Genomic DNA, 22,081 nt, shown 5'->3' with positions numbered 1-22,081 from the left:
CCGTCAATCCAGCTTAAACCCTTTCCAACAGCTCTAGCAAATCTGCCTGCAAGGGCACTGCACCCTCTCAAGTTCAGGTGTAACCCATCCCTTTTTATACAAATCATACTTTCCCAAAAGAGATCACAATGATCTACAAATCTGAAACTCTGCTGCCTGCACCAGTTTTTCATCCACACATTCAATTATCATATCATCTTATTGTTACCCTCACTGGTATATGGCACAGGCAGCAATCCAGAAATGACTACCATTGAAATCTGTGTTTCAACTTCCTACCTAGATCCCAATATTCTCTCTTCAGGACCTCATCCCTATCTATATTGTTGGTACCAATGTGAACACCCCCCCCCCCCACCCACTTAAAAATGTTGCGGACCTGATCTGAGATGTCCCTGACCCTGGGACCTGGGATGAAACATAGCATCTGGAAGTATCTTTCATATCCACAAGATCTCCTGTCTGTTCCCCTAACTATTGAATCCCCTATCACCACCCCACCGCCCCCCCCCAACTCTCCTTCACTCTGAGCCACAAAGCTAGTCTCCATGCAGAGACCTGGACACTAGGGCTTTCAACTCCACCCCCCACTACTCCCCGTAACCAAAATGGTATACAGTCAGCCCTCCTTATCCGCGAGGGATTGCTCCCGGGACCCCTCACGGATACCAAAAAACGCAGATGCTCAAGTCCCTTATTCAACCTGTCTCAATACGGTGGACCTTAGGACCCAGCGGAACCCTAGACCTTATTTAACCTGGCTCAGGGCGGTGGACATCAGGACCCAGTGGCAGAGCTCTGAATCCGCAGTGTTTCTGTTCACGAAAATAATCACGATCACAATTGAAAATAAAGTGGAAATAATAAAGCGATCGGAAAGAGGTGAAACGCCATCGGTCATTGGAAAAGTGTTAGGCTACAGTCGGTCAACAATCAGAACAATTTTAAAGGATAAAGTGAGAAAGGCCCTGCCCCGATGAAAGCTACAATTATTACTAAGCAATGCAGTGGTTTAATTATTGGGTTTTGGGGTTTTGGGTTTTTGATCCTCCACATCAACCCGGCACGGATGGAGAGCAGGCTCAGGAGCGGTCTGTCACTGGATCGAACTCAGCACTGAAACATCCGTTTCTTAAGTGTTTTATATGCATAGAAAGGTAAAATATATACTATATACTAAGACAAACATTCGACTAACTGATGCTAAATAGTACCAGATGTACCTGTTCCGACTTACTTAGTAAGAGAACTTACAGGTTTTTTTCGATCCCAATCCACGATAACCTACGCACATCCTCCCGTATACTTTAAATCATCTCTAGATTCCTTATAATACCTAATACAATGTAAATGCTATGTAAATAGTTGGTATACAGTACTGCATTGTTTAGGGGATAATGGCAAGAAAAAAAAGTCTGTACATGCTCGAACAACAAGTGCTGGAAGAGCAGTTCCGGGTTTTCTCAATTCGCAGTTGGTTGAATTTGCGCATGCGGAACTCGCGGATAAGGAGGGCTGACTGTACTTGTTACTGTGGAGAACAGCCACAGGGGTCATATGCACCATCCACCAATTCACTTTCCCTCTCCTGACCATCACCTAGCTACCTGTCCTGCAACCTCGGCCCTATAGCTCCTACCTATCACCCTCTCATTCTCTCGACTGAGCCATAGGTCTTGCAGCTGCAGCTCCACCTCTCTAACACAATCCGTAAGGAGTGTCACGTGACCGGCAACAATGAATATAGAATTGAGTCAGGTTTTATAAACAAATAACCATTTATTAAACTCTGCTCAATATTAGTAAAAAGATAAGCAAACGAAAACCTTAACCGGAAGTAAACTGCTATGCGGCCATTTAACAAACCACCAAACTCAGTACTAGTTCTTAAAGCGATAAATGCGAACGCAGTCTTAAAGTGGCAAATTAGAACACAGTTCTTAGAATGGTAAATTTGAAAGTCCAAGATATTTATACAGTCAATTAGGAGAGACTTTCCTGAAGTAAAGAATTCCTCGAAGACACGACGTTACTGCCGATTCCAGCTGGAACCTGCCTTGTCAGCAGGATTCACGACGACGGAAATAAAACGGTTTAAAGGCACTGACCTTTTTCTCTGTAGGATAGACTAGGTACTGCACAACCTTTTCTGCTGCTTTTATCAGAGGTTATCTCATACAGATCACTCTTTCTTGAACGAATTCAATAATGGTCGATCCTCCCCAAAACCACTGAACAACTCCTTCAGGTTCCCATCTTCACTCTCCAATACTACTGAAAAGATTCATCTACAAACCTGGCAGCAATTGGTGAAACTACCAGCCCAACACTTCTGTACCTTACAATAGAAAGTAAAACTCCGTTTTAAAACTACACTGCATCATGAGACTAATACGCAGCGTAGCGGAGTATCTGATGGACGATCTAACTGAAAACTAACTGCGTCACCAGAGGTCTACCCTCGTATACCTTGTGAGAACAGGTCATCACATGACCTCACATTGGCGGGAAAATTACATCATGTGACCTCCGCAAGACCATTACATCATCCTGATAAGACAGTCACAAAATATCCATGAAGTATGTAACAGGAGTTGTAGCTGGATGCACCACACAGATGGCGGTCTCCCAGATCTCCCACATCTTGCATGAGGAACACATCTCCACTCTTGCTACGCGATAAAGAAAGAGAAATTTAACAGAAACATCACCCGAGCCTCCACCTCTTCTCACTGAAGCCTCAGTACCCCACTCTAACTCAGTCCTACTCACACAATGGCCACTCCACTTAAACATCATTTCTTTTAATCAACCCTTACCAATTCCCTTATCAACTTACAACCAAAGGAACAGAATTAGAATGTATAGGCCAAGATCTCCTACTGAGATTAAAATTAGCTTTTATTTCTGAAGAAGAGTCTCAAGCCAAAAACTCAAGTGGTTATTCATTTCCATAGATGTTGCCTGGCCTGCAGAATTTTTCATGTTTAGCTTTCATTTTTATGCATCAAGGTTTGACCTACATACATATAGAAGGCTTTATTTGCCATGGAGATACTGCACTATCATTCTACTGAACATATCCACTGATAAGGGGAGCTATCCTCAAAGACTGAGTGAATAATACTTGGCTTACAGAGCTCAGAAGCCGATAATTATGGTGGAGAAGGTGCAGAAGAGATTTGTTGGAAGAGACTACAGCTGCTTTCCTAGGAGTAGCAGATTCTCAAGGATACAAATTGTGAAAGGGGCAGATACAGTATACAGCAGGAAACCTTTCTCCCCACCATAGAGGTTTCTAAGAGCAGAGGGCATAGGTTAAAGGTGAGGAACAAGAGATTCAATGGATTTGAGGAAATAGTTGACAGCTAAAGCGCACAGCCTGAGAAGGATAGACACGTGTACTTTCACAACACTCAAGAAGCACCTGGATAAGCTTCTGAATTGCCAAGATATAATTTGCTACAGATCAAGTCATAGTAAACAGGGTTTTGTTTAGACAGGTACTTGATAATTGGCATAAGGGCCTGTTACTATGCTTGAAACTCTATGATTCATGAGAGTAACGACTGAAGCAGTAAACACAGAAAAATCATTTGCTTTAGCTACAGAATCTAGAAAGGAAAAAATAGAAGATCAGGGATCAGCCATTTAGGTTGTCGATAGTTATAGGTCTTGACTTCATCCATCTGATCCGCTGATAACTGAGCACATGCCAACAGTCAAAGCTCAGAAGATGAAACGCTAAGGAAGGAAATCAGATGAAATGGCAATCAGGGAGGCAAAATGGACCAGGATCTATACTGATATTAAATGACAGTAGAGAAGGCACTAGATTGCCTTTAACCTTTACAACACTGTGTTCTTAAATCAACCAGCTCTGAGAGCAATGAAATGTAGTGGTTATGGAAGAATGCACTATTCACTGCCAACCCTTTGGTAATCTTTTTCCAAAGATTGTGAAAGAAGACATGTGACCAACTTCTGTTACTCATTTCTTTGCCACAAAATCAGGATCTTCAGTAAACATGTTTGCTTTAAACATTTATTGAAAACCTAAGCAAAAAAAAATGGACATCACAGCAAGAGGATAAATTTACTGATCGGATTCACAATGTTGCAATGCCTATTTTTTGGCGAACGTTCCACTTGTCTGAATTTACTCCACACTGTATATGCGATGATTTTTTTTCCGGATTCTGCTTTCCAATGGTGTCCAAAGTATTTATTAATTAATGGTGATTTGCTTCTCAGTAAGAGAAAAGGCACCATCTTGGGGGCATTTCAAGTTAATGTTTTCACTTTACCTCAAAAACATATCAAAATTCTAAGCTGCAGAACTGAGGGATTGCTGTATTGTCTGAGCATCATCTTACAGATACAATGCCAAAAGCAATGCCCCATCCGCATTTTTGAATGAAATATAAAGGATCCAATATCATTATTTCAGATAGGAGCAAATGATCTTTTCCCTTCTGTCCTAGAAAGTACTCATCCATCAGCAAGCTCACTACATTTGTTTAAAGGTCATTATTTAAAGAATGCTGTTCAAGAAATGCCCTTGCCTTCTTCATTGGCTTTGGGATGTGTTGATGTTGTCAAAAGTCTGCTCTTTCATGACAAGTTCAATTAAATCACAGTAGCTTACTATCTTTTGTTTACACTGTGTTATTGACAGCACAAAATATTCTTGTCACAGTAGTGAATCAGTGTTTAATGTAATTCATTCCAATTAGCCAAGGTATTTGGCTAGCTCACTAGTGTTACAGTTATTTAAGAAGATAGTGGAGTTTCCACAATTACAAAAGAAGAAACGCCTGACATTAAGGAATAATAGAATAATAGCATTGCATTTTATAATCTCAGTGCAAGACCGAATATATATCTGCAAAACCACAGAAAGTATATGCGGCGAATGAGAATGGCATTCATTGAACAGGAAATTAGAGCTGTGAGGGAAGTGGAAACAGTTTAGTTATTCAGTGGGATCTAACATTGAAAACAATCTCAGTATTCTGCATGTAGAAAGTTGCATTTCAAATTGTGCTTTGGGCATATATGAAGCTCTGGTTAGCATACCAAATCAGTAAACACAAATGGATTTATTCTTTTTATAAAACAACATTGAATCTTCATCTGCCATTTTAAAAGGCTGGAGTTTTAATCCTTTGACAAGAGTTCATAGTGGATTAAAAAGAACAACTGAGCTGGGACTGACCTAAACCATAAATCAGTGACGGACACTAATTTTAAAATCCTGTGTACAAGAATAAAATTTAACTGCCTCTCCAAAAAAAAATCAATTCCAACAATTAGAACGCCACATTCAAAATGCAAAGATGATGAAAGAGGAATCAGTAGTATAAGTTCTAAATATCCATAGTTTCCAAAATAACGTAAACCTGAATGTCAGTTTCAACCAAATATCTGAGGTCATATCAACTAGTTGACACTTACTGATATATTCACAAATACACTGTTGATGAAGCTAAAGTTCTTAAGATTTGCTTTCAATCCAAATTTTTTAAAAACTGTTTTTGAGAGTATAATTGGTTTCATGAAAGTCACACTTTGAATGAAAGAACTGTCAGCAAATGTCAAAGTTACAGACAACATGTAACCATTTCTCAAGAAGTCAAGTGAGGTATGTTAGATGCTCAACTTCATTCGATTCACAAGCACATATGCAATGAACAAAAACCTCAGTCTCTTAATGGTGTACTTAATTTGGAGAAAAAGTTTCAAAGCTATTTCAATACTAAATTCTTTCAGTTTAATATGAGGAATTATGAGGTCCTTTAACATTCTTAATCTTGCGGTAAGTTCTCTGTGTGTTCCTTTGAAAGCAAAAATATACCGTCCATGACAACTCCACTCCTTGTATTGTTCAATGAGGACACATGTCTGCTACATCAAGAATTGTTATTAGGAATTATCAAGCAGGTTTGAGAATAATCTGTAATCTATATTTACCATGTTCTACCTAATCAGCTGAAAATAAATGCAGAAGAATATACAATTCCAATAGGAAACAACAGTATTTTGTTCATCTCTGTTATTAACTTTAGTTAAATGGTAACAATATCTTAATCTTCCTATGTAAATGCTAGCATTTCAGTTTGGAGTTTACGTATATTTTTAACGTGTTCAGCCAATAAACTCTTAAGAATGGCAATAAATATATTGTTTTATTTTAAATAAAAATAAATGAAAAACTAATGTGAAAACTTGAACAAAATAGAAAAATGAACAAGGAAATAACCTCAAAAGTACTGCATTAGATATTTATGTTCCCATTATAAATGAACAATGTTGCCAGTTGTGCCCCCTAACCTTACCCAGACCCACAGTACACAGAATGATATTCCGTGGATACATACAGCAATAGTCTCAGATTCGGGCAATGAAGAAAGTAACAACTAAGTGGCAAGAAATTCTTCAGGTAAATGTTAACAGATTATCGAAATTCAGTAATCCAATCTGGGTGTTCCAGACAGCAATCATGATTTGCCCTCAACTGGATTACCGCTTTGTAGTAATTCATCTGCAGGTATCCATTATCCTCTTCAATACACACACTATCCACAAAGTACTGCTAATGGGCTCTGCAACAATTAGGAAGGTCACAGACACTTGCGAGGTGATCCTGTTAAAGCTAGCAAACAAAATTATTTTATTGTTCAAAGTCTCTATGTCTATTAATGAACAGCTGAGGTCCACTATAAAGTAGTCGTAGGGTTGGTAAGAACTTTCAGATGATTAACATCCTGAATAAGTGCACATCAATTTTTTTTTGCAGAACGTAGCACACAAAACAGAGCACAGAAATTATCTCTGCCACATTACCACACCAATGCTTAGCTTGCCCTACTATTGTAAAAGCAGCATTACCCCACGTTACATTGCCAATGTCTCGGAGAAGGCAAGTAATCACCACCTCTCTAATTGTTTAATCAATCATTTTACTCAACTTTGGCAACTTCCATAAGTCAGCAAAAAGCAACGCTGCAATTCAAAGCTAAAAGAAATGCAATCTAACCCTCACTTCAGAGAAACCCTAGCAGTGCAGAGGCCAAGTAATGAGGCAATGTCGCCATCTGGTGGTAGGTTTTGAAAACTAGAACCACTGATTTTTCTGATTAGAAACATGCACATCTCATATACAGTACATTGCTGGAGACGACGTGAGAAGACGGCATTAATTAATCATCTCTTGAAATCAATTACAGCTTTATTGTTTTTTGCAATCTTTAGTATCTTATGACTGAGTATTTTGTGCTTATTAATTGCAGATGCTTCAATTTAATTATTTTATTTCTTACTGTACCTTAGGGTAATTTTTATGTCTTGCATTGCAGTACTGCCACAAAACAACAAATTTCATGACATTATATCAATGATAATAAGCCATATTCTGATTCAAAACCAACACGCACAAAATGCTGGAGGAACTCAGCAGAGGAGGCAGAATCTATGGAAGAATCCTGTCTTCCACAGTGAAGTACCCTTCTGTGAGCAGATTGTTCATGGCACAGAATTCCACCAGCCTTCCACCATTGTTATTCATCGTTCCACATCCATGCGTGCCCATGACCCTGGTGAAGTGTGAGTTGTTATTTCCCACTTATCTGCACTACATGTAGTTAATTATCTCTGTTTCAGAACATCCCCAAAGACAGTACAGATATAAATAGGGACAAAGGACAGTTATGTGATTGAGTTGTTTACCTTTTATTTATTTTTAACTTTTTAATGTATTTTAAAAATATATATTTTGTTAAGAATTAATCAATTATACTTGAGCTTTCTTTAAATATCACAGACTACAGTAGAGGAAGTTTAAAATGCTTTATAGTGATAATCTGGCAAGATGTCGGAGCACCATAGAGCAAGGTCTCTAACGTTTCCTCTCCTCCCACCTTGCTGGGTTCGTTCACCCATATCTCCGCATTCAGAGAAGCCAATTATGGATAGGTATTGCCGATTTCTGAAAATTATCCAATCCTGTAGCCTAGCACTGATCTTCACAAAGTTATCAGAGTTATATAGCACAGAAACAGGCTTTTCAGCCCAACTCATGCATGCTACCCAGGTTGCCTACCTGAGCTAGACCCAGCCCTCTAAACCATTCCTATCCATGCCCTTGTCTAAATATATTTCAAATGCCGGAACTGTATCCACCTTTCCAGCATCCTCTGGCAGCTCGTTCCATATTCCAACCACCCTCTGTGTGAAAAAGTGCTCCTCAGGATGCTTTTAAATCTCTCCATTGACTTTAAACCAATGCCCCCAATGGCAACACACAGATTAGAGATTCAAAACCTCTCACTTTCAACATATTTACCATGCCACTAAACAGAAGAATCTTCTTCATATTTCAACAAATTTTCACAACTGCACTGCTTCAAGGTTGACTCTGGAATATCATCAGGTCATAGATGATTCAACATGCCTTTTATTTGAGTGTGTTTTTTTTTATTTTAGAAATACAGCGCAGTAACAAGTATTTCCAACCCAATGAGGTCTTCCCACCCAATTACACCCATGTGATTAATTAACATACTAATCCGTATGTCTTTAAAAAATGGGATGAAACCAGAGCCCTGCACTGCCTAGTCAGTCATCCAGAGCCCTCAATTCCCAGTATTTACCTTCAGTTAAAGACTCCTAATAAGGCCCAAGAGGATTTTCTTACATTTGACATCATGGCAGAGGGGTCTAGAAACAGGGGCAAAGACTAAAACTGGAAGATGGACTGAGACACAGAAGAAATGTACTTTACCAGAGGATAGCAGGGCTCTTACTTGCTGAAAGGATTGTTGAGGCAGAAACCTTCAGCAGCGTTAACAAAATGCCTGGATAAGCAGCTAAAGTCTGGGGCATGCAGGGTCATTGGCTGAGTGATGGGAGGTGGGATTTACTTTAGTGGTTCTTTTGCAACCAACACAGACTCAGTGGAATGAATGGCCTCCCAGCATCGTGAGTTTTTTTTAAATTTTAGGTGAAAGAATAAATTCTTTCTTTCTTTAAACTCCCCAGGAGGACCACAACCTTGTCGGAGGGTTTGGAGGCTTTCGTGCCTCAACGAGCCAGAGAGCTATGTTGTCCGGAGACAGGGCTCTATGCTTTGGCTCTTGGCAGGGTCACCCATGCCAAACAGGTCAAAGGGTAGAGGCCAGACCAAGAGTGGTCCACCTGTCCTCCAGATTCAGAGGTCCAGCACAGGCCTAACAATCCTGACTGGTCAAACAAAACTGTTACAGAAACAGCAATGAAGAACCCTACATCTGTGTGTGACAATATCCCTGAGTCTCCACCTGGGACTTGCATGGCTGACGGTAGTGAAAACTGCGAGGAAGCTACTAACATGATGAAGGAAGCCCTGAAGTCTGCCAAGACCAAGACCAAAATTAGTTTCTGGAATGTGCAAACCATGTACAACACTGGCAAGCTAGCACAAGTAACTGCAGAAATCCATTGTTACAGCCTACATATACTGTGCGTCAGTGAAAGCAGGTGGACAGGGTCTGGCAGACTAAAAGCAACAACTGGTGAGATGGTTTTATGCTCAGGAGGGGAATATGGTCAGCATCATGATGGTGTAGCTGTCATTTTGAAGAAAGGTATTGAGAAATGCTTGCTGGAGTGGAAACCAGTCAACAGGAGGCTGGTAAGAGTCAGACTGAAAGAGAAGCAAGTGAACATGACTGTGATCCAGTGCTATGCTCCAACTAACAACAGTGACATTGAAGAAAAGGAACTCTTCTATGAACAACTGCAATAAAAGATCAAGTTAACATGACACCTTGACATAATCATCGTCATGGAAGATCTAAATTCCAAAGTGGGAAATAACAACTCACACTTCACTAGGGTCATGGACACGCATGGATGTGGAACGATGAATAACGATGGTGGAAGACTGGTGGAATTCTGTACCGTGAACAATCTGGTCACAGAAGGGTCCCTCCTTCCACACCATGAAATCCACTAAGTGACATGGTGCTCACCCAATGGACGCAACAAGAACCAAATTGGCCATTTGAGGCACACACTCAATGATTCAGGAACAGCTTCTTTCCCCCTGCCATCTGATCTCAGAATAGGCATTGAACCTTTGAACATTACCTCATGACTATTTTATTTCTATTTTTACACCACTTATTTAATTTAACTATTTATAAATTCTCATTCTGATTCTGATGATCAATGGTATGCGGAGACAATCCTTGCAGGATGTAAAGGTGAAGGAAAGAGCAGATACAGGAAGTCATCACCAACTTGTTGTAACTCAAGCTGAGAAGCAGCGGCACCAGGACGCATGTACAAAAACGTTCTGAAGGTGAGAAGCCCAAAGGTACCAGTGTGAGATCTGCCTTCACCATTCAGCTTAAGAACAGACCTCAAGCCTTGTAAGACATTGGAAAGGATGTGTCAGTAGACAAGATCACACAATGTGGAAGTGATTGCCTCAGTCTTCGAGGAGAGCAACGAGGGTCATCTAGGATACAGAGCTGGAAAGCAGAACAAAGAATGGACACAGCAGGAAAGAGGGACAGCCTTAGAAGAAAGATGGAAAATTAAGAAAGAGCTGGATGGAAAGCCAACATGACTTAAGGTGAAACTTCAGCTAGTATACACTGAAGCTAACAAGAATGTGAAGAGACCTGAGAAAGGATAAGGGTGTCTATATGGAAGACCTTACAGTGCAAGCCAAAGGTGACCAGTGAAATATATAAAATAGTTCAAAATTAGTATACAGAAGTTTCCAGGCCATAAAACCATAAGACATAGGAGCAGAATTAGGCCATTCAGCCTAGTGAGTCTGCTCCACCACTCCATCATGGCTAATCCTGGATCCCACTGAACCTGCCTTCTTGCTATATCCTTTGATACCCTGACTAAACAGGAAGCTATCATTTTCCGCCTTAAATATACCGATGGACATGGCCTCCACCGCAGTCTTTGGCAGAGTATTCCGCAGATTTACTACCCTCTGGCTAAAAAAAAATCCTCCTTACCTCTATTCTAAAAGGTTGCTCCTCAATTTTGAGGCTGTGCCCTCTCATTCTGGATACGCCCACCATAGGAAACATCCTCTCCACATCCACCTTATCTAGTCCTTTCAATATTTGGTAGGTTTCAATGAAATCCCCACATTCTTCTAAATTCCAGTTAGTACAGGCCCAAAGCTACCAAATGCTCCTCATATGTTAACCCCTTCATTCCTGAGATCATTCTCGTGAACCTCCTCTGGACTCTCTCCAATGGCAACACATGCTTTCTGAGAGATGGGGCCCAAAACTGTTGACAATACTCCAAGAGCAGCCTGAGTAGTGTCTTATAAAGCCTCAGCATCATCTCCTTGCTTTTATATTCTATTCCCCTTGATATAAATGCCAACATTGCATTTGCCTTCTTTACCACAGTCTCAACTTGTAAATTAACCTTCTGGGAGTCTTGATGAGGACCTAAGTCCCTCTGCACCTCTGATGTTTCAACTTCCCCCCAATTTAGATCATAATCTGCACTACTGTTCCTTTTACCAAAATGCATTATCATACATTTCCCAACACTGTATTCCATCTGCCATTTTTTTGCCCATTCTTCCAATATGTCTAAGTCTTTCTGCAATTGCATTGCTTCCTCAGCACTACCTACCCCTCCACCTATCTTCATATCATTTGCAAACTTTGCCACAAAGCCATCAGTTCCATTATCCAAGCCACTAACAAACAATGTGAAAAGTAGCAGTCCCAATACTGACCCCTGAGGAACACCATTCGTTACTGGCAACCAACCTGAAAAGGCCCCCTTTATTCCCACTCACTACCTCACGCCTGTCAGCCATTCCTCTAGCCATGCGAGTATCTTTCCTGGAACACCACAGGATTTTATCTTGTTAAGTAGTCTCATGTTTGGCACCTTTTCAAATGCCTTCTGAAAATCCAAGTAAATGACATCCACTGCCTCTCCTTTGTCCATCCTGCTTGTAATTCCTTGAAGAATTCTAACAGATTTGTCAGGCAAGGTTTCCTTTCACAGAAACCATGCTGATTTTGACTTATTTTATTTTAGGCCAAATCCAGTGGCCCCATGAGAGATAAAAACGGTTTGCTTTTAACAACTGAGAAAGAGCAAGGAGCACAATGGATAGAGTATGTTGGAAAATTACTGAAAATAAACCAGCACCAGATGAAGAACCTGATATGTGAGAGGCAGCAGAGGACCTCTACATCAACATAGGTCCACCCAAGAAAAAAAAGAGATTATTGCTACGATTAACTTACTAAAGAACAGCAAAGCTCCAGGACATGACAATTTGAACACCAAACTTTTCAAAGCTGAACCAAAAGTTGTAGTAGTCATCCTGCAACCACTGTTTACTATTGTCTAGGAACGAGGACAAATTCCCAAGGACTGGACAAAGGACTGTTAGGATCCTGACTAAGTGATTGCAACAACTGGCATGACATCACACTTTTGTCAGTGCCCAGCAAGATTTTTGCCAAAGTCATTGCCCAACAGATTACAGATGCTGTCGATGTCTGCTTGAGAAAAGATCAAGCTGACTTCAGGAAGAACAGAGGCTGTATCGACCAGATCTTCACACTGCCCAACATCATAGAGCGGTGCACCCAGTACGGAGACAATTGTGTGTAAATTCTCTGGATTTGAAAAGGCTTTTGGTAGCATCCACAGGGAAAGACTCAGGTGAATTCTCAAATCATATGGGGTCCCTTCCAAATCTGTCCAGCTCATCCATATTTTCCATGCTAACTTCACCTGCACAGTTGGGGATGGCTTTGAGGTCAAGTCAGAAGTCAGGTAAGGCTGCGTTATGACAGTGACATTGTTTAACCTGGTGATTGACTGGGTTATGAGGCAAACAATGAAAGGTGAGCAGGGAGGTATTAGGTGGACTCTGTTCTCTACTTTGGAAGAGCTTGACTTTGTGGATGACCTCACAATACCATCACATGCAAGAGAAAACTCAGTGCCTATACCTTTGGTGGACAGGTTAGACTCAGGGCCAGCCAGAGAAAGACTCAGACCATGGCCCTCACCGTAGAGTCTTCTCCCTCACATCAAGGAATATTTACCCAGTGTCGACTTACTGAGTACCGGCAGATTCACCTGTCTGGGCAGCATCACTCAGCACGATGGTGAGACCAAGGACGACATCCACAGCAGACTCAGCAAAGCTAGAAACATCTTCAGAGCAATGAGCAACACATGATCGACCAAATATAGCGTCCATAACAGGGTGACGCTATATCAGAGCTGTGTTCTGTCAATCTTGTGCGGGTCAGAATGTTGGTGCATGACTGAGAGTGACCCTTGCCAAGCTGTCCTCACCCCACACCACAAGCCTCCGGAAGATCCTTGATATCTTCTGGCTAAGAAAGATCTCCTTCAGTGTCATCAAGCAGCTATGGCAGAAACGTTGGAGATGGATTGGGCACATGACGAAGCCAACTCCATCATCAGGTCAGCATTTCATTGCACCCCTGAAGGGCGGAGGAAAAACGGGAAACCAAAAATAAGTTGACTCCATAACGTAGAGGCAGAAATGACGACCCTGAACATGGGCACAATAGAGAAGTTGGCCAAGGACAGACAGAGACGAAGGACCTCCATTACTGCCCTAGATGCCAACAGAGTGATGGGCAGTAAGATGTTTAAACTCGAGCAAATAAAACATCATTTGTGGATTGAGTTATCTTTCAACACACACTATATCAACTTCAAAACAGCTGCTGCTAGAAGCAGGAAACAACCAACTGCGGAAATTTGAACAGCTGAAGGTTCTCTGGAAAAGCAAGATGATGGCAGCTGTATTCATGTGAGCAATGTGTGATTAGTGAGATTGCACTGATGTTCTCCCAGCCAATGCAAATTAAATACCCCAGACAACTTCTAATTACATTCAATATTGATCTTGGTCATTGCAAATTTATTGAAAGTTTAAAGTGCTATTTCTAATTATGACAAAATCACAATAAATGAAAATTGGTTCAATAACAAGGCTATGCAAATATTTATTGCCTGTAAATTTGTTTCACTATTATCTATTTACAAGAGCTTGGATAATACATACTGTATAATCAAATTTAGCACAATAAACAAGTTATATAAATAGCAGTATCTGTTGTTTTAATACTCTGCACTGGCTTTGTAGCTACTCTTTGGACTGCAGCCCTGTCAGTCTTGGCTAAAGTAACCTTTGGAGTCAAGTTACCAGAAGACCAGAAACAGTAGTTCACACAAGCCGACAAGTGTTTTAAAGACATTACAAATCAATATTAATTTATTACAATAAAGCCAACAAAATCATCTGCAGCCATACCCCACCATCCCCTCACCCCTCCCAGCAGTCTGAGAGCATTGCAGAGATTTCTTGGACCAAACAATATTCAGTGAAATCTTCCATGGTGTGCAACACAGAATAAAGTTCAAAGTAAATTTTATTATCAAAGTAGATATATGCCACCATATTCAACCCTAATATTCATTTTCTTGTGAGCATAATCAACAAGTCTATAGAATAATAACTATAACAGAATCAATGAAAGACCACCCAACTAATGCATTCAACCAGAGTGCAGAAGACAACAAACTGTGCAAATACAAAATGAAGAAACAATAGTGATAAATAAGCAATAAATAACGAGATCATGAGAAGGAAGAGTCCTTGAAAGTGAGTCAATTGGTTGCAGAAACATTTCAATGATGGGGCAAGTGAAGTTGAGTGAAGTTATCCTCTTTGGTTCAAGAGCCTGATGGCTGAAGGTTAGTAACTGTTCCTGAACCTAGTGGTGTGAGTCCTGAGGCTCTTGTACCTTCTTGATGGCAGTAGTGAGAAGAGAGCCCTGGGTAGATGGAAGCTCCTTTGCTGCGACAGCCTGTCATGTAAATGTGATCAATAGTGGCAGGGCTTTACCCGTGATGGACCGTGCCACATCCACTATCTTTTGTAGGATTTTCCATTCAAGGACATCGATGTTTCCATCCCAGCTTGTGATGCAGCCAGTCAATATACTCTCCACTACTCATCTACAGAAGTTTGTCTAAGTTTTAGATGTCATGCCAAATCTTCGGAAGCTCCTATGGAAGTAGTGGAACTGCCATGCTTTCTGCGTAAATGCACCAATATGTTCTAAACCACTAAATGGTTTGAGTAATTCATTCTTAACTTAGGCTCTGCTGTTAAGATATCAATTAATGGCACTCGTCCACTCCAACCAACATAACCAACATCTCAGTATCTCTGATTTATTTTTCTTAATACTCTGCACCCTGCAGTCAGTTCATCTGGACTCTATAGGCACCCTGCCTCCAGATCATTGTTTGAATGAAGCTTTTGGCTACACTTGTTAATCTGACATTCTCTGGCCACAGAACCATTGCTGAAGAGAATACAGATGGGTCTTAGAAATCTATCCTATCAGGTAATTAATTTCTTCCTGCACTTGAAAGCAGCAGCCAAAAATGTCCCAGATGAATGTGGAGCTCTCTGGCTAGCACGCTGATCCCCAAATATATGCATAGAAGAATTATTTGGTCCCCCTGATTTAAGAAAGGATATACTCACCTTGGAGTCAGTCCAAAAAAAATTTGCAGAACTCATTTGCTGGAATGAGAGGTTTGTCTTATCACAAGTGGTTAAAGAAATGACCATAGTTGAAGAGCTGAGGGGCCTACACTTACTCTTTTGTTTAATGCTCATCTGGTTCTTCCAGATATTGCAGAGCACAGACTTTGCCAGATATACTCTTGACCTGTTACTAACTGAATTTAGAAGCAGGCACATAAAGCTGGTTTCAGAAAAAGGAAAGAAAACAAACAAAATCAAAATATTGTAATTAAATGCAAACCTTTTCAAAAAAGTTTGTCTACACGATAGCACATGCTCAAAAGCACAATACTAAGAACAGGACTTGAAGAACACTCAAATAAACATTTGTCAGTAAGAAACTTCAGCACAACTGCGTGTAATTTAAAAATGTGCTTTCTGCCAAATTTCCTGGAGAAACAATCTACAGCACAAGTCAAAAATTTCACCCACCATGAAAGTACTTCAAGATCATAAGACCAGTTTACAAGTTCACTGAAAAGCAGATGTCAAAATATTCCTATGTTCCACTGCCAACCTGTGAACTATAAATGTACTTGTAAAAAATGACAAATTAGTCTTTACCAGTCATGGAATGCTACTGAAAATAAAATGCCCATATTCCTATTAGCTTAATATGAAATGTTTCTGAGTATGGACTGGAATTCAGAGAATAGTCTTCCGAATGGACAGAGCAAGTTAAATATACAGACATTTAGAAAAATACAATAGAATAGTATCTAACATTATTTAAGCAATGCACCCTATTGAACAGTGAAAGAAGCAAACATTTGTTTTTATAAATTCATGACTGTATGTTCAGCGGAGACATCTTATGGGAGCACTCAAAGAATTCATACCCTAACAATGTGGATTGGAAGAAGCCATATCACTCACCTGCAGGGAATTCAGTATCACAAAGATATACGCCATCACAACAGAAAATGGAACAAGTACTCCACAGAGCCACGTGAGTCCCAAAATGGGCAACAGTACCAGCACCGCCTTCACAGCAGCCCTGCAACAGACACACTGTCAACAGAACGAAGAAAATCACACACCACATGGTCTTGTGGTCACAGATCAAACCACAACTCCTGCTTCATGCAGGCAACTCAGCGTCAGTGACAAAAAAAAAATCATTATTTAAAGCAATTATAGTCATTCTGCATGCTATGTTGTTCCCAGGGAATCCCAGTCGTGTCATTACCCAACATGAATCCATGAAGGGGTAAACTCAAGAACAGAGAAATAATGACAAAATTTGGACACTGCATTTTTTCTAAAAAGTCAATTACTTAAGGATTCTAAGAAAAATGCAAGTCTGAATCATTAATGATGGGTTGTTTCCATGACGTTCCATGTTCCCAACATAATCTGCTTTTGTTTTTCCAAACCCAGCATTTACAGTACTGTGGTCTGCTTTTTACGTAGGGCGAAAAGTTTACATCTTCTGAAGAGAAATACCAAGGCAATTCAATACCACCCCTTGAGCACCATCATTTACACAATGATTCTTACCTTATCTGATCGTAGGCTTGCTCCATCGGACTGCTGTTAACAGCAAGCATGATGGCGCGCCGTTTAGCTGTTGACATGGTGATCAGCACAACTCGTGTAAGCACAAACATGTTCACCTGCACAACAATAACACAATGTATTTGGCAGCAAAGCCAGGAAAAAGTCAAGCCTCATGCCAAATGTAATTTAGGGGTAACTGGTTAAAGCTAAATACATGAACTGCAAAATTATATTTAGAATTTTACACAAATAAACTTTCAGAAGATGAGTAGTTGTGTCATAACAGGCTCATTATGGATCTGAGGGTATTCTATTTTCTCAACTCCAGCCAGCAAAGCCTGACAATCACTTCGTCCCAAGAGAGTTACAGATAACTAAGAGAGTCCGTGTTTATTGTAAGCGGTGATAGGAACACCACTACCAGAGACCGCATGAGTGATTAAAGCTGAGGATAAGGTGTCATGGTAGAAGGTAACAGACAATTTTTTGAAATTATTTCTTTGATAAGTTTGCTGGATCAACATTACCCCAATCAAAAGGAATAAACCTGCTTCTGTGACACAGAAAAAGAGGTTCTGCAGTAGGATTGTGAATGGACAAAGATAAAAGAAACTGCAGGTGCAGAATCTGGAGTAAATCAGTGGATCAAGCAGCAACTGTGGAGGGTTTTAACCCAAAATGTTGACTTACATCTTTTGCCTCCACAGATGCTGTTTGATCCTCTGAGTTCTTCCAACTTTGTTTATTGCTCCTGTCAATTATCTTTGGATAGGATGTTCCCATCTTCAACAACAAGTGACTGAATATGATGAATCCAATCCCCTTTCTAGAATTTAAGTATGCATTTTCAGTATAATACTAATAGATTTGCTAATTTCACAGAGAGGATTTGAAAGAGCTGCCCTGCTAATTCAGAGTTCAATAAGGGTTCGATGCTCTTTTCAGAGGCTTACCATAATAATGAAGATCACTGGCCCAACAAAGGCCCAGATTACTCCATTGTGGACATTCAGCCAGCAGTACCGATCGGCAATGTACTTGTCGTGCGCTGCTGCCAGTGTGATAGTTACTATAAGAACCGGAATACCTAAAATCAAAATGCAAAATATTACAACTAATGGTAGGTTTGAACAAATTTGAAAAACTGATGAAAACCAATGGATTGTCACAGGATGCTGATAGGGTTAAGTCCCACAGATTGAAATTTCTGCACTTTCCCAACGTGTAAACATAACCTGTTAGTTTAAATTACAAAAGCAAAAAAAAAACACTGGACTAAATCACATCCATGGATTTCATCAGGTCTGTATCCAAATTTACTTCTCATATATTCTCTAACAGAAGAAAATATATACGTCAATTCCATTAAGGACCCTTTAGGAACGGACTTGGCCATATTTTGTAGAATCAAACAATAAAGAAACAGGCCCTTCAGCCCATCTATTCAATGTTAGCAGTTTTCGCTATCTACGCCATCCAATTTGCCTATATTAGGCCTCTGTACCTCCATATCTTTCCTACCCAAGTGCCTTTTTGTCATTGGTACTTTATACTTCATACTTTATTGTCGCAAAACAATTGGTACTAGAACGTACAATCATCACAGCGATATTTGATTCTGCGCTTCACACTCCCTGGATTACAAATATTAAATATTAAAAATAGTTAAAATTAGTAAGTATTTAAAATTTAAGTTATAAATCATAAATAGAAAATAGAAAAATGGAAAGTAAGGTAGTGTATATAGCTTCACCACATAATCTGGAAACTCATTCAGTTAACGAGCAAGTTCATTCAGATAACCAGCATCCTATGTGTGAGAAACCTAACCTTCCAATCTCCTTTTGACTTCTCCCCTCTTATCCTAAACCTGTGTCCTTTAGTTTTAGACACCCCTGCCTGGGAAAAAAAGAATTTGATTGTCTATATGCCAATGAAAGCAGGATTTCCCAGTAGGCACACATTTCAGTTTGGCTTCCCATTCCCATTCCGACCCTGACATGTTGGTCCGTGGCCTCCTCACTATTACGATGAGGTCACTGTCAGGTTGGAGGAGCAACACCTCATATTCTGGCTGGGTAGCCTTCAACCTGATGGCATGAACACTGATTTCTCTAACCTCTGGGAATTTCTCTCCCCCTCCCCCTCCACCCCTCCCTTTTTCCATTCCCGTTGTTGTTCTCCTTTTACCTCTTCTCTTCTCTTCACCTCCTCATCAGCTCCCTCTGGTACCCCTCTTTCATCCATGCTCCATTATCTCCTCCTATCAGATTCATTCTTCCTCAGCCTTTCACCTCTTCCTCCTATCATCTCCCAGTTTCTTACTTCATCCCCCCTCCTCCACCATATTATTCTGACTTCCTCCCCCATTTCCAGTCCTGATGAAGGGTCTTGGCTCAAAATATTGACTGATTATTCAACTCCATTGATAATGCCGGACATGCTAAGTTCCTCCAGCACTTGGTGTGTTTTGCTCAAGATTTCCAGCATCTGCAGAATCTTGTCTGTTAATGATTTCATACCTCTCATAATTTTATAACCTTCAATGAGATGTACATTTCTGTAATAGCTCTTGCAAATCTCAGACAATCTGTTCAACTGAATAAAGGCCCAGTTGCATAAGTTTTAGTGTCAGCCCTCATCCTGAAGTTCTCAGTCCAATTCTTAATAAGATGTGGTTCAGTTATTTTCCCCCAAAGGAGTTCATCAATAAGAGTTGGACTACTTTTACTCAGAACATATTTCACAAACTCTGCATGCACTGTCCCATACAACTCGAGGAGTGTCATCCATTTTCCCTTCTAGACATCCAAGCAGTCTCTCCAGATAAAGCAGCAATCTCGTGTACTTCTTCCAATCTCTTCTAGTGCATTCACTGTTCACAATGTGGTTTCCTCTATTGTGGAGAAACCAAATGCTGACTGGGGGATCAACTTGTGGAGAAGCTGTGTTCACTTTGGAAGAATGCCCCTCCATTTCCCTGTCATTTTAATTCACTGTGCTTCTCTTTATTCTGACCCATTTGTGGTTCCTACACTGTTAGGAAAAGTTCCAACACAAGTTTGAGGATCAACACTTCACATTCTATCTGGGCATATTGCAGTCTTCTGTATCAAAATCTCCAACTACAGTTCACTCACTCTTTCTTTCTGTCTGAAATGGCCACTTCTGTCTGTCATCATTATTTCTTCTTGTCTCCCAGCCTAACTATTGACAACATATAACACAAAGAAACAGAGTAGGCTTCTAACTGTTACATTAACTCATTACGATTCACCCAATTAGAAGAATGCTTGTCCTAAAGCACATCTAGGAAACTCTCAGTTTTAACCTGCATGCAGCTGGCTACAGATCTAACAATGGTGAATTTATCACACGAACTAACTGGTTAACTAACTAAACTTTGTTTAGTTTTCCGTTATAATGTCCCTTTAAGCTCCTGACTTAAAACCATTTTCTTTCTGTTATATACAGTAGCTAAATCATGTGCATGCTATCAAATATTTGGAAGAACGTATCAACAGATTGGTAGCGCCAAAATATTTGTTTCCCTGCTATGTAATTATAGGAAGATTGAATAGTATTTTTGGCACCGAGCAAGGTCATGTCTATCTTGCATGACCAACACGCGATTCTAATAGCATTAGGAATGCTAGCAATCTATGGCACAATGTCTACTGTACGTGGGCACACTCACGTTACATCACACCCGGTTATTATGCATTTTGTGAACTGTTAGAACAGCCTGTCTGAATAACTAGAAATATGCTTATAAATTCCTCCTTGTTTAGGCTAGGACATCATTACTCCACTTGCTGTGAACTTGTTCAGGTAAAAACAAAGTGTAGCCAAGTGCATATTCTCTGAATTCACTGGACTTTCATAGAACCACTAAGGGATATTTAAAATCCATTGTTCCTACAATACAAATTATAAATAAGAAAACATAGTAGTGTACATGCTACGAATATATATATATGGTGATATATATTTATTTTAAACTTTAACATTTATGTCCCAATGGTTACATCCTCTTGTACTCTTTAAATTTGGACATTGTGACTTCAGTTATCAGTGTTAAGCGGAAGTTAAAATCAAACTTGCCAAATAATTTTAAATAAGCTGAGTAGTACAAACCATAGTTCACATTTTACATAAATTGGGCATTTATAAAACAGCATCATTTATTTCAACAATATACAAGTGCAGTATTAACAACCCAAGTTGGAAATCTATACTCTCCTGATCAAAATACTGTAGTTCTCAAGTAACCTACCCCATCCAATAAGGTAGTAATATTTCATTCTCCGTTCCTCACTCAAATTGACAGTTACTACTTTACTCCAGAGAAGCAGCCCCTCCACCATCATCCATGCAAAAGCAGCCATAAAGAATAAATGCAGGAGTGCAGTAACAGCGGTGCAGGCAGTCTAGAAAAAGATGCAACAGATTACTTTTCTCATTAGTATTTTGACACATTAATTGTCACATTATCAATCTAGGGCAATGTGTGTTGTGTAAATGTCAGCTGATCATGTCTAGGCAACAAATACAAAATGCTGGAGGAACTCAGCAGGTCAGGCAGCATCAACGGAAAGGAATAAACAGTCAGCGTTTCAAGCCGAAACCCTTCACCGTTTATTCCTTGCCCTAGATGCTGCCTGTCCTGCTGGGTTTCTCCAGCTCTGGAAACGCAGCATCTGCAGAAAGTCTTGCGTTTGTGAGCTGATCACGTCAGGCTTGACTATGTACTGCCCCACTGCTAAGCTGTCATGATGGTGCTCACTAACTGGACTCATTTACAATAAAATTACATAAGTTGGTCTGTAGGATCAGTGGAGCTCCCAGTCCACAGCTCTGCACAGGTCCACAGTGCATTACTCTACATTGCTTGAAGATCCAGAAAAAGGCAGCAAGGGGAGGAAATGCAATCACAATTTCACC

At 40.1% G+C, this 22,081-nt stretch overlaps 1 protein-coding gene across 1 annotated transcript in view; it reads right to left on the bottom strand.

The window, feature by feature from the left end:
- Positions 1 to 12,486: 12,486 nt before the first annotated feature.
- Positions 12,487 to 22,081, bottom strand: part of LOC140206236 (adhesion G protein-coupled receptor D2) — a 53,645-nt gene continuing 44,050 nt past the window's right edge. The window contains exons 12-16 of the mRNA XM_072274554.1: positions 21,414 to 21,567; positions 18,091 to 18,224; positions 17,138 to 17,253; positions 16,514 to 16,634; positions 12,487 to 12,834 (exon numbers count right to left, since the gene is read on the bottom strand). Coding sequence (XP_072130655.1) covers positions 12,487 to 12,834; positions 16,514 to 16,634; positions 17,138 to 17,253; positions 18,091 to 18,224; positions 21,414 to 21,567 — 873 coding nt within the window. The remainder of the gene's footprint in view (positions 12,835 to 16,513; positions 16,635 to 17,137; positions 17,254 to 18,090; positions 18,225 to 21,413; positions 21,568 to 22,081) is intronic.

This window comes from Mobula birostris, chromosome 12 (genome assembly GCF_030028105.1).
Source record: "Mobula birostris isolate sMobBir1 chromosome 12, sMobBir1.hap1, whole genome shotgun sequence".
Classification (NCBI taxonomy): Eukaryota; Metazoa; Chordata; class Chondrichthyes; order Myliobatiformes; family Myliobatidae; genus Mobula; species Mobula birostris.
The sequence above is the reverse complement of the archived record's forward strand: the minus strand, read 5'-3'. Positions and strand labels throughout refer to the sequence as shown.